The following is a 12376-nucleotide window of genomic DNA, read 5'->3' as shown; positions in this document are numbered from 1 at the left end:
ATGCATGAATGTTGGGATATGGCGCGTATGTGCATGTGCGCGCACGTGTGTGGCTTACGTCGATTGGTTGAGCGATCAACTTTTGCTGTTCCACATGAATAGATTGGTTCCTGCTGTACGTCCTCAAGGGCATATGAAATTGTTTTTATATTTGATTCCCGCGTCTCCCTAGTCCAGGGCGGCGTTCGTATTTGATGTGGGGATAATGAAATAGTATACTATTTTAACATAGTGCTTATGAAAATCGAATCGACAACACCCGACTGCCTACGGTGGACCCGTGGGGTTTTAATGCCTTATTTCAATCTATACCTGAGTTATCAGAATCGGCCGCGTAAATTGACACGATGCTAGCTGATAGGATTATTAAAAAGTTCTAATAGTTCTTTCATTTCATCAGATATTAGGTCCTTGAGACGGAATTTGAAGTCCTTGAGAGGAAGAGTCCCATGTGAACCTCATGAAAGACGTCTTTTCCTATGAAAATAGCTAGTTTATGAGAGGAAAAAATGTTCTCGGTTTGCAAGCGTGGCCATGCAACTTGATTGAATCAAGCCTATCAAGCCTATCAAGCAACTCTGTTTCTCTGGCGCGCTCTCTCTCTATGCGCAGCTGCACCACCCTCCTCCAACAAGCAGGTAAGCAACTCCAACTCCTCCACACCGACCCTCGTGCTCTCGCTCTCTCCGTCGCGTCGGCGCTCGACTGCCAACTCCCGTCCCTCGGCCAGGCTGCTCACGCCACCATCCTCAAATGCGGGCACCATTCTCTCTTCTTTCTCGCCACCCACCTCATCAACCTGTACTCCAAATCCGACCTCCAGGACGATGCTCGAGCTGTTCTTGGCCTCATGCCCCAACGAGACGTCGTTCCCTGGACTGCCCTTATTGCTGGCAGTGTCCAAAACGGCCGTTTCGCTGCCGCCCTTGAGCATTTCCGGGAGATGCAGGCTGACGGGGTCCTGCCCAACGATTTCACTTTGCCATGTCTGATCAAGGCTTCTAGCAGCCTCGGATCGACGATCACCGGAAAGCAGCTCCACGGCTACTCGATCAAGATTGGATTGGACACCGACGTCTTCGTAAGCTGCAGTATCTACGATCTGTATGCGAAGTGCGGCTGCTTAGCGGATGCCTGCCAGTTGTTCGACGAAATACCCCATAAGAGCGTTGTGTCGTGGAATGCTTTGATTTCAGGTTCTGTGGTTAATGGTCGGCAGGAGGATGCGATGTGGGCATTTCGGGAGATCAGGAGGGTGGGCGAGTATCCGAATTCGATTACATTTTGTGGCTTTCTCAATGCCTGTTCGGATGCATCTGCCCCAATGCAGGGGATGCAAGCCCATGGCTACGCTGTGAAGGTTGGGTTCGACAGCGATGTATCGGTTGCTAATGGGCTGGTGGATTTCTACGGGAAGTGTCAGTTGGTCGGTGCAGCAGCTAAAGTATTTGATTCGATTAAAGAAGCAAACGTTGTTTCATGGAGTTCGATGGTGGCATCTTGTGCACAGAATGGCTGTGAAGAAGAGGCCTTGAGACTGTTCTGCCGTGCTCGGAGGGAAGGAGTAAGGCCGACAGAGTTTATGGTTTCCAGCATATTGAGTGGATGTGCAAGGTTAGCTGGCCTGAGGGAAGGAAGGTGGATGCACTGCCTTGTTTTCAAATCTGGTTTGGATGAAAATGTGTATGTAGGCAGTGCACTTGTAGACATGTATGGAAAAAGTGGCAGCATATGGGACGCTGATCAGGTGTTCTACGAGATGCCAGAGAGGAACCTCATTACTTGGAACGCCATGATCTCTGGTTACTCTCAGCATGGGTATGTGAATGAAGCACTAAGCACGTTTGAAGCAATGCAGGAAGAGGGTGTTGCACCCAACTACATTACTCTTGTGTGTGTTCTCTCTGCTTGCAGTCATGGTGGTTTGGTGGATACTGGATTGTCATTTTTCAATTCCATGTATGAGAAATATGGAATCAGAGCGAGAGCAGAGCATTATGCCTGCGTTGTTGATCTCCTAGGCAGAGCAGGACATCTTGAACGAGCTCACAATGTGATCAAGACAATGTCAATTGCACCGACTGCTTCTGTCTGGGGAGCCCTTCTAGGTGGTTGCCGAGTTCATGGGGATGTTACCTTGGGAGCTGAAGCCGCAGCTCAGCTGTTTGCTCTGGACCGCCATGACCCTGGAAACCATGTTCTCCTGTACAATATGTATGCTGCAAGTGGTAGGTGGGAGGAGGCGACAGTGGTAAGGGAAGAGATGAAAAATGATGGAATAAGAAAGGGACCAGGCTGCAGCTGGATCAGTGTCAAGGACGGTGTGCATGTTTTCCATGTGAAGGACCGGTCTCATCCCCGCACAGCCGAGATCTATGCAATGTTGACGAAATTGAGGGAACAGATGAGAGCTGCAGGCTATGTTCCCGATACCAAGTTCGTGTTGTTTGATCTGGAGGAGGAAGAGAAGGAAAGCCAACTCTGGTATCACAGTGAGAAGCTGGCCCTCGCGTTCGGAATGATCAGTACAGAACAAGGGATCCCAATTCGAATCACAAAAAACCTTCGTGTCTGCGGCGATTGTCATAGCGTATTCAAATTCGTTTCAGGAATTTTACAGAGAGAAATCATCCTGAGGGACAATAATAGGTTTCACCACTTCAGCGAAGGACGTTGTTCTTGCAGGGATTACTGGTAAACCGAAACTTCAAGTTAACTGTCAAGACAAAACAAGGATGCAGACGATGTTCTTTGAGTCTATAGCCTGGCAGTAGCCCCTTGCATCGGCCGGTCGAAATGGGAAGTGCTCCTTACGATAGCATGACCATTAAGCGACCGTTGATAACTGAATTTTTTGACTGCTGACAAACGGTCCTCCAAAGAAAAAACTTTTAAATTCCAAAAGTCTCACAGGAGAGTTCTCACATGGTGATCTCTATCCAAATGAAATGGTTATAATAGCCACGAGGGCTACTCTTGCTTCACTCTTGTTCTGGAATCACAGTGGCAAACGTTATTTTCCCGATCATTTGACGTTGGACTTCCAATTTTATTTTGGTTGAAGAAGACGTTCAGTTTTCGGCATATGCAGAGAGATATCGATGATAACTACTTGTTTGATAATCACAGCTCGCTTTACGATTAAAAAGCCTTCTTTCTTTAGTTAAATATTCATTTAGAAATCTTAGGAAGAGTGTTGTATTACTTCTATTTTACAGTTAATTGATAAATAATTTCTCAAAGAAAAAAAAAAAGAATCTGCATGCCACCGACACACTGCTGAAAGCAACATTAGTGACTACGTGTCTTATTTGCTCTGTCGATGAGTGTGCCAACATAGACGCCCCTGTTTCAACGGAGTATTGAAGAGCAGAAGCCTGCAGAAGCCACAGGGGGGAGAGAGAGAGAGAGAATGGGGAGTTTAGCGATTTTTAATACATAAGAAAAATCTGGCCGTTTAAGACTAGAGTGAGATTGAAAGCACGGAAAGAATGCGAGACAAGAGGGGGGAAGATAAAATCTCTTCTACATTTAGAAAAAAGAGAAAACTTGCTGTATAACACGAGTTTGAGTTTATGACACCAAACTACAAACACATTTTATTTCATTTTGTGGACTTCAGAAGAAACCCATTGTTTCTCTTTTCATCCTTCATTTTACCTTTTTTTATTTACCAAATATCCCAGACTTTCCTTGTTGACTGGAATAACTAAAAAAGAATAAGTAAAAAATATATGGAAAGAGATCAAAATCTCGAACAAGTTAATTTCCTTCAAAAAAAAAAGTAACCGTATGGTAACTATTTGATGCAATTTAGATAAACACACACTTTCAGATATGGATAAAAACAGACTTAAATTTATCACGACCACTAAAATATAATCTTTCATCAAATAAATTTAGGCTATTATCAAGTTAAATTTATGAGATAAATTACCAAAAAAACCATATAAACTAATTCGTGGTCATTTGGCATTATTATATCAATGCACATGTTTACACTATCTAAATTAGTTGCTTTTCCATTTATAATTAAATTAATCATACGATTTTCTTCATTCATGCCAATAAGTTGAACAAGTTGATTTGAAAAAAAATGGGCATATAGATCTTTTTAATTAGTCATAAGAAAAAAAGGCTGTTCATGACAATATATCAAAAAATAAACTACATGCAGCTATATTGGTTATAATGATCAAATCTATAAATATAAAAAAAAATAAGAGAAAATATTACCATTGTTGCCGCGTTTATCTATCCAAAAATAAGAGAAAAAAAAAGGAAATTTATTTAACCATCTGAAGTTTGGGAGGGCTCCTTCGTTTATCTCTATCCAAAAATGTTCTTTCCTTACAGTTCCTTCCTTCCTTTCAAGGCCTCCTTAAGTCAAGGACTGGATTCTCATGAATTCTCACACTTGCTTGATTCGTACCATCCTAGATTCGCACCATCCTAGCTTTCTATGTTTCTTATTATAAATGAGCATGCCGTAACCCCTGCTGGTTCTCTGACGTAAGGTTTTAATTAAACACCCTATTCGCCTCATAGAAGCAAACCGAGTCTTCATCTTCTTCCTCCTCTTCGTCAACAGTGGTCGTTGCTGCTGCTTTGATGCTCATCCTGGAGACGGACTAGTGAACGTGCGCCCTCTTCATCAACAGTGGTTGTTGCTGCTGCTTTGATGCTCATCCTGGAGACACACTAGTGAACGTGCTGTGCAGACGAAGATCGGAGAACGGGTGTCGTTCGGTTGCAAAGAACCCAGCATTGATATCAGAGCCTTGCTTGTTGAATTCCAGTAAGTCCTCTGTGGTGCCTGTGACTATATTCATTGCATGATCGTATTATTTTCTTTCATTATACATGGTCAGATTCCTTCTTTTTTTCTTTTCAACCGTTAATCATCTTCTTTTATCGGCCGTGGCCAATAACATTTTTGGCCATGACTCTGGCCTTGCCCAACGTAAAACGTCCTCAGTGGCCGCAGGTGGCAAGGCGACAAAGATTTCGGCCTTCCCATTGTTTTAGACGTGGAAACACACACACACACACATATATATATACCTGTCAATGCTAACAACAATGCTGCGGATTGTTGTTAGCATTTATTCTCCTTATTGACTCTCTCGCTGCTCACCAGATTCAACATTTTCTGCACTTCCATAGGCTGCTGCCAGGGCATCTGTCAGATCTTGGTTACATTGTAGGTCCGAAATAAACATGATTAATGTGAGTACGTTAATATAAAAAAATGACAAAAGATCACATATATGATACAATACAAGTTAAAAATCTAGTACCAACAGCAGGAAAACTAGAGCATTCGGCCAATAAAGGGTGATTTCTTCAACAGTAAGGAGCAATCTGAATGCTAAGACGAGATCCTGATTTTGGACTCGGTGCAGCTCTTTTATGGACCATGATGGCCACGGGGCTTGTCCTTATGAGTTTACTAAATAAAAGATGTCACGTTTCTTGAGCAACTGCAGTGGGTTTCACTGGGCATGTGATCTGATCAGCCATAAGGATTGCAAAGTAGATTCAGTGATGAAATTGTCTTGGATATGGATAATATATCAAAACTCAATTTGGATCGTGTCGCATTCAGATTGTTGAAAAATATCTCATCGGAGTGAGACGATATTGTCGGGGATAGATATTTGAGCGTAACTTCAAATCTGAATAATGTCAACATACATTCAGGCATCTTATTATGTGAAAACATAACAAGCAGGTGCATGATAACTTAAAACTAGGCATTTAAAGAAAATTTCAATTTGAAATGCTGATGTTTCTCTCCCCTTGTTAGAAGTTAATGCGTGGTATATTTTTAGAAGACAAAAGAGTGCCATATAAAATAAACACATTATTCTTGACTTTGTGAGTCCAAACTGTACATTTAATTGAATTTTATTTGGTTTCAGACTTGGTGTAATTAACAGTCGTATTAGATTGGTTTGATCGATTATGGCCGCTTGGTTCGGATTTGCCTGTACAGACTTGGCAGGGTTGCTCAGTGCAGAGGCCCGGGCTTGAGCTCGTCCTATGAAGTGAATCGAGGCCTGGAACCTACCTGATTTATTTGATATTTAGAATGAAATACTCAAAATTAATTGCATCATAGTATCTATTTTTAAACTGATTCGTGCATATTTATGTAATGGAGTCTAGTTGGGTAGTAAGCCTGTGTTCAATAACAAATCTATCATGTAGCTCGGGCCAAGTCAAACCCAAAGTCAGTGTTGAGTGAGCATTAGGAGTATTTCATCGATAAACGTGTAATTTCAAACTGAGAGTAAAAAGCTACATATGTTCAAGAATGTATACCATATGTTCAAGAATGTATACCATATGATCAAAGTGCCTGGCCCAGTGAGATCCACAAATGAAGAAACGTAGTGCCGCAGTAAATTCATGTGACCAAAGTCATTCCCATCAGTGAGCTTGAGGGGAACTTGGAAACAGTGGGGAGCATAATCCGTCTTCTCTTTACAAGTGGAAACTTCTCACGGTAAAGGAAGAGGGCCCATATATCTCATTTGAATTTTAGAATTCTTATTTGTCAGTTCTAGAGCCCCACACTTGTTATTTATGTTTTTGTAAGTATCTATGTTCAACTGTTTCGCTTCGGGCATATTCTTGTCTGTATTTTTAAGCTAACTGGTTTTTATTTTATAGGAAAACAGCGTTAAGGAAGGTACCCATCTCCCAAACATGATGGGAGGTTCCAACTTTGATCCTGTTGTAGATGAGAAGAAGCAAGGAAGCCATAACCTCATGCTGAGCGGTCTTCCCAATGATATCATTGCTACGATTCTTTCTTCCATCCCAACTGAGCTTGCAGTGGACGCATCTCTATTGTCGCAGGCTTGTAGAGATCTATGGACTTTGGTAACAGTCGTGGAATTGGACCAGACCCCAACTCGTTCATGGCTAAGCAAGGAAGAGCCGTACTCAGATTATGTCACTGACCCCATAGCTCTTCATACCCGGCGTCGCAGACTTGGTTGCTCCAGGAAGAAGAAGATTGCAGCCATCATGGAAAAATATATGCAGCTTCACGAGGACTGCATCACAAGATTCAAATTGAAGTTCACCACCAACGAGACGTTCGACCCACTGGTTGATCGATGGCTGCAATTTGTAGTAGGAAGAAAAGCGAAGGAACTCAATCTTGATCTTAGAGCATCTAAATGGAACGACTCCGTGCATCGGTATCGCCTTCCTACGGACCTCTTTTCCTGTACATCTTCTTTACAGGTGCTTACACTACGTGGCTGCACGGTTGAACCCTCCTTCAGCCTCCAGAGCCTATGCAATCTGAAGAAGGTGGTCTTAGATGAGGTTGAAGAGATCTCGGTTGACATGGTTCATGCGTTGTTCCTCAACATCGAGTTCTTGACCCTCAAGAAGCTTGTTGTTAAGGGCGGCACCATGAATTCCCAAGGGCAGAATACCATTGTGAATGAGAAGATGAAGGGCCTAAAAATTGTTGAATGTTCTGGACAGTGGTTGGAAGAATGTGAAATTTATGCTCCCAACCTGGAAAAGTTTAAGTATAAGGGAGAGGTGGTGAACTTTAGTTTGAGAAGTGTTCCACGTAACTTGAAGAAAGCCACCATTATCATCAACAAAGAGTTGGGGGTCAACAATGCCTTCAGAAGGCTGATAAACCAAGTCTGCTGTGTGAAGTATCTGACTTTGGGATTCTCTGTGAACTTTACTGGTCTTCATCCAAGAGGGGAACAAGAAAACGAGATCTCCTTGAAGCCGTTTCTGTATTTGAAAGAATTGCTGATCATCACAGGAGGCGTGAAGGCTCATGAAAGAACAGTTGATTGCTTGATGAAGAATGCACCTAAGCTAAGAAAGTACAATATATACCCTGAATTTATGATTCCAAAGGAGAAGAGAGGGCCACAATGGGAAAGGTTTCTCTTGTCAGAGTTCATGTAAAAATTGAGGGGCATTTTGGTTTGTTACAATATGCTATTCATGATTCTTCAAAAATGTAATTATCTTATTCATGATTCTTCAAAAATGTAATTATCCTTGACTTTTTTCTATTTATGTAATGAAATTGATTTTTTTTTTCTAGTTTCAGAGTTTCTGTTGCAAGAATGAAAATTTAGATTGATTCATGAATATTATAGTGTTCATTTAGATATCCAACTGAACAAACTAAATCAGTCGGATATGGAAAAAGATTTCCAACTAGAACAGAGTATCGGATTATATTCAGATTTGGTACCGGTATTGTTCGGATTTGGTTTTGTTTCTGGTACGCATATGAACGGGTAATGATGATCGCTTCTAATATGCCCCTGTTAAGTTTGTACATGTCCATATTCTGGTAAACTTTTCAGGACGTACCTTAGCTGCATTACCAGATACATGATTCAAGTTTTAGATCCAACCCGGTTGCAGTTTCAAGAAGCCGATTAGAAGGCGGGGCGGAGATTTGGCCCCTCCCCCAAATTTTCGAAAAATAAAATTTACTAATAATTTTGAACATTGTCAATATCCTTGTAAAACTTTGAAGAATACTTAGTGGCCCTTGTGAAAAGATTGAAAATACATTTGTGCTTCCACGTTAAAAATTTCTGGCTATATCAGAAATGGACCATCTGCTGTCTGCTGAGAATGGGAATGATGCCAAAATCATTCTGCAATGGCGGTTTAACTGAATCGGTTTTTAATCAGGAAAAAAACGATAGTTAATTTCTTGATAAACAAATGGAAAAACATCCGAAACTTAATTGAAAACGAGAAAACACGGGCTGAACATCGTACCACAGAGGCATTTCATGGTTTTGAATCGACTGAGGTACCGATCTTGAAATTTCACTGCAAAAAATCACCAAGTTCTCGAAGGACAGAACACCACCCATCACAAATTATTACCTAATTTTCTCAGGAGAGCAGCAGCTGAAACGGGCAAGAGCCCATTCACAATAAAATGGGAATGCAACAAAATTTGGGGACAAGGAGGAGAGAGAGAGAGAGAATGGGGAGCTTGGCAGCAGGAGTTCAGTTCAATCACATAGCGAGGGATTCGGATGACATCAACCGCCTGGCCCAATTCTACCAGGAGGTGCAAATTTAATTATAGAGTTGTTCTTATTGTTCCGTCTCTTCCTTACCGACTCCCGTTATCATATACCCTTTTCATTTTTAATGGGTCTAGCTTCGATTCTTCTTGGCAAAAAATGCCAATCTGGTTGGGCCAACTGGTAGATGTCCATCCAAGTTGGGTTGTGCCTTTCTTGCTAGGAAACAAGTTCTTTGATAATTTTGCGGCCAAAGGGCTGCCCAAGTATTATCGTCAGTACAGTGTGATTCCCAAAAAGTGTTTATTGCATTTTTAAGTTAAATTTTTATGGTTTTTTCCCCAAAATTTTATTATGAATTCAGTCGCTATGATCCAAACCTGTAAATTCACTCTTAAATCTGCGTGTTTCAGGTGGATGAGATTTTCTGACTTATGAAAATTCAAGGTCTTTATGTGGTACAATTTTCGATGCTATAACGTTCTATCACTCGGAACTGAAAGAAAACACTCAAAATTTTTATTTTTAATGTGTAATTTCAAGTTTTTTTTGTGCAATTACCTTTGCACAGGATTTGCTCACCGGAATTTGTGATTGGGAATTGTCGGTAGAAGGGATTTTTCTTTCTGTCGATGAGAAAAAAAGGCTTCTCGTGGTTTGCTTTTCCAGGGTCTGCATCTGGGAGTTTGATAATGTGTTTGTTGTGTCTCTGAGTTGCAGATTCTGGGGTTTGAAAGAGTTGACAGCCCAAAATTCAGTGGGTTCGAGGTGGTATGGCTGAGGCTGAAACCGTCCTTCTTTTTGCACATCATAGAGAGAAAGCCAGGGACTAAGCTGCCGGTGAGCTCCTCCGACGATGTATGTAGGGATCCCAGCATCCTCTCTAGAAGTCATCACCTCGCCTTTTCTGTCTCCAACTTCGATTCCTTTGTTGAAGGCCTCAAGGTGTGTCTTCTTTCAGCTGTAACCCAGACATGAATACCATGTGCTTTCCAATAGCCTAAACATGGATGCCACTCCAAGATACATATTATAGCAATTCTTAAAGTTTTGAATGTCCTCCAGACATGAATACCATGTGTTTCCCTGTGGCCTAAAACATGGATACCACACAAGATAAAGTTTTCAATGTCTTCAATATAACTAAGCCACATCAGTCTGGACATTGGATGTATTGGCATAGGTCTAGATGTATGTTGCATCAATTTTTTCTGTATCTAGGAGTCTTAATAAGCCTTATCAAATGGAAATGAGATTTTCTGGGTTTGGTTTGATTATGAAATCAAAGCCCTCCTTTTGGTGCTTGTCTTATTTCCAGTGAGATAGCTCTTACCCCAGGGCTAGAGTCAGTTTCTGATCTATTCTGTTATTATATGATATGTATTCCTTAATTGTCACCTGAGTTAGATCACATGATGGAAAATGGTGTCGTTCATGAGAATTTATCAGTTCCATTGCTTGGCCCTTATCTACATAATGGAATGCACTGCTATTCATGAGCCATGTTATTATTAAGCAATTTTCTCCTCTAGGCAGGGGACCTTCCTTCAACAGGACTGCATCAATGTTATTGTTTCTTTCATATCAAACTTGTGGCCATTTTTTCAGTCATTTCTTTTGTTATTTCTTAATAGCTATAATAATTGAGCATGTCAGAGTTGCTTCCAGAAGAAATTAGTTAATTGGGAGCAGTTTACTTGGGTGAGGTATTAACAGAGCAATAATGTGCAGGAAAAAGGAATTCGGTTCTCTGAAATGGTCTCGCCTAATGGTCGAACTCGACAGGTCTTCTTCTTTGATCCAGATGGTAAGGTGTTTTACAGTAATAGATTGATTCTCTTGCACACTAAAACTGTCAAATATTGGCTGTTAATGAAGAATATTGTAATGCATGAGTTCTAAAGATTTTCTTGAAACTCAATAAGCATAGACTCTGTTGTTCATGACAGATTTACAAAAGGTTGTTAGTGCTAAATGTTCACTGCGTGCATTTGCAGGCAATGGTGTAGAAGTTACTACGGGAGCTATGGAGTGAAAAAGTTTTGTTCAGGAATTCTGGAGTTAATAATAGTCTGAACCTCTACTTGAATTTTAAGAGTTCCTTCACCCAAACTTACAGCTCTGCAGTTAATGGTTTTAGTTATTGCTAGAGTGTCAGTCTGAATCAGGATATTCCAAAAGAAATAGTTGTGATCGGCCTAGTTTTGCATGTGAACAATATACGGTAAGTGCATTAAAATAAAAGTACCAGGTAAATAAAAGTCAAGCAAAGCAAAAAATTTGTGGTTCTGTTCTTTACGCACCTATGCCTGCACTTCAGTAATTTCTATTAGCAGGAACACAAGTGATCGTTGGCAGAAACAGGGACGATTTATAATACGTAGTGTGCATTTTCTATCTTAACCAGATCTAGGTGATGGGATGAACTCAACTCAAGCACTGCATTAAATTTTCCCATTCTCAAATTCATCAGCTTGATCATCAGATCCCTTGTCATTATGGGTGGCCTCAAATGTAGCTAGATCATGCTTATGAAGGCTCTCTCCTTAGAAGTTTTATGTTAACTACCCAATAATACTTTAGAATCTCAAACATTATGATCTCAAAATGGTTCGATAAGGAAGTTCTTTGATTTTCTTTTTCTTGGAAGTAGACATGGGAGCATGGAACTTGGTGCTTTCAATCATGAACCAGATGAAACATTCATTCGTAAGGTATTTATTTGTTTTATTTTTGTATACAACATGTCTACAAACTGAGTTTCAAAATATCCGATTAAGTTGGATTGCTTAATACAGACCCAAGCAAAACTAGATCCTTTCATTTGGAGCTTGTAAGTGAACTAAGTACCTCATCTTTCGGGTTGGCTTCTCTCGTTTAAGATTCGGTCAACTAGGTTCAATAAGCTGATAAGCTGAAAACAAGCTGGCCCGGTATAGTCTAATGATCCAACTGCTAGAAGATGGTGTCTACAGGATCGTTTGGCTAATAGAACAGTAACATACTGTTCCATGAACCTGTGGTTATGCAATAAGTTGAGCCAACTCGAGCTTGACTAGAACTCACTCGGTTAACTCCAGCTCGATCCATTTGCAAACGAGTAGAGCTTGAGCTTAGCTGAAAGCTTGAACTTATAAACAAGTCGAGTTCAAGTTACATGAACTCGGCTCGACTCGATTAAATTCGAGTAAGCTCATTTAATCTAGGTTTTTTAAAAATAAAATTCCAAACTTAAAGCTAAGAAAAGAGATAAAGTCAAATGAGAAGTTGGTAAATGAACTTAAATGAGTTGAGATTGATCCAGGACCCAACCTATGGAACCAAGC

The 12376-nt window shown here is 40.8% G+C and overlaps 3 protein-coding genes across 3 annotated transcripts; all 3 read left to right on the top strand.

The window, feature by feature from the left end:
• Positions 1-314: 314 nt before the first annotated feature.
• Positions 315-2984, top strand: LOC116249570 (pentatricopeptide repeat-containing protein At4g14850). The gene has a single exon (XM_031622703.2). The coding sequence runs from the start codon at positions 497-499 to the stop codon at positions 2696-2698; it is 2202 nt and encodes a 733-aa protein (XP_031478563.1). The 5' UTR covers positions 315-496; the 3' UTR covers positions 2699-2984.
• A 1543-nt stretch (positions 2985-4527) lies between these two features.
• LOC116263239 (F-box protein At4g09920-like) lies at positions 4528-7977 on the top strand. Its single transcript, XM_031642932.2, has 2 exons — positions 4528-4798; positions 6679-7977. The coding sequence occupies exon 2, from the start codon at positions 6715-6717 to the stop codon at positions 7954-7956; it is 1242 nt and encodes a 413-aa protein (XP_031498792.1). The 5' UTR covers positions 4528-4798; positions 6679-6714; the 3' UTR covers positions 7957-7977.
• An 833-nt stretch (positions 7978-8810) lies between these two features.
• LOC116264208 (glyoxylase I 4) lies at positions 8811-11339 on the top strand. Its single transcript, XM_031644301.2, has 4 exons — positions 8811-9094; positions 9771-9995; positions 10782-10857; positions 11048-11339. The coding sequence occupies exons 1-4, from the start codon at positions 8960-8962 to the stop codon at positions 11083-11085; spliced, it is 474 nt and encodes a 157-aa protein (XP_031500161.1). The 5' UTR covers positions 8811-8959; the 3' UTR covers positions 11086-11339.
• The last annotated feature ends 1037 nt before the right edge of the window (positions 11340-12376 follow it).

The sequence above is a fragment of the Nymphaea colorata genome, chromosome 1 (genome assembly GCF_008831285.2).
Source record: "Nymphaea colorata isolate Beijing-Zhang1983 chromosome 1, ASM883128v2, whole genome shotgun sequence".
NCBI classification, from domain to species: Eukaryota; Viridiplantae; Streptophyta; class Magnoliopsida; order Nymphaeales; family Nymphaeaceae; genus Nymphaea; species Nymphaea colorata.
This window is presented reverse-complemented; position numbering and strand designations above follow the sequence as displayed.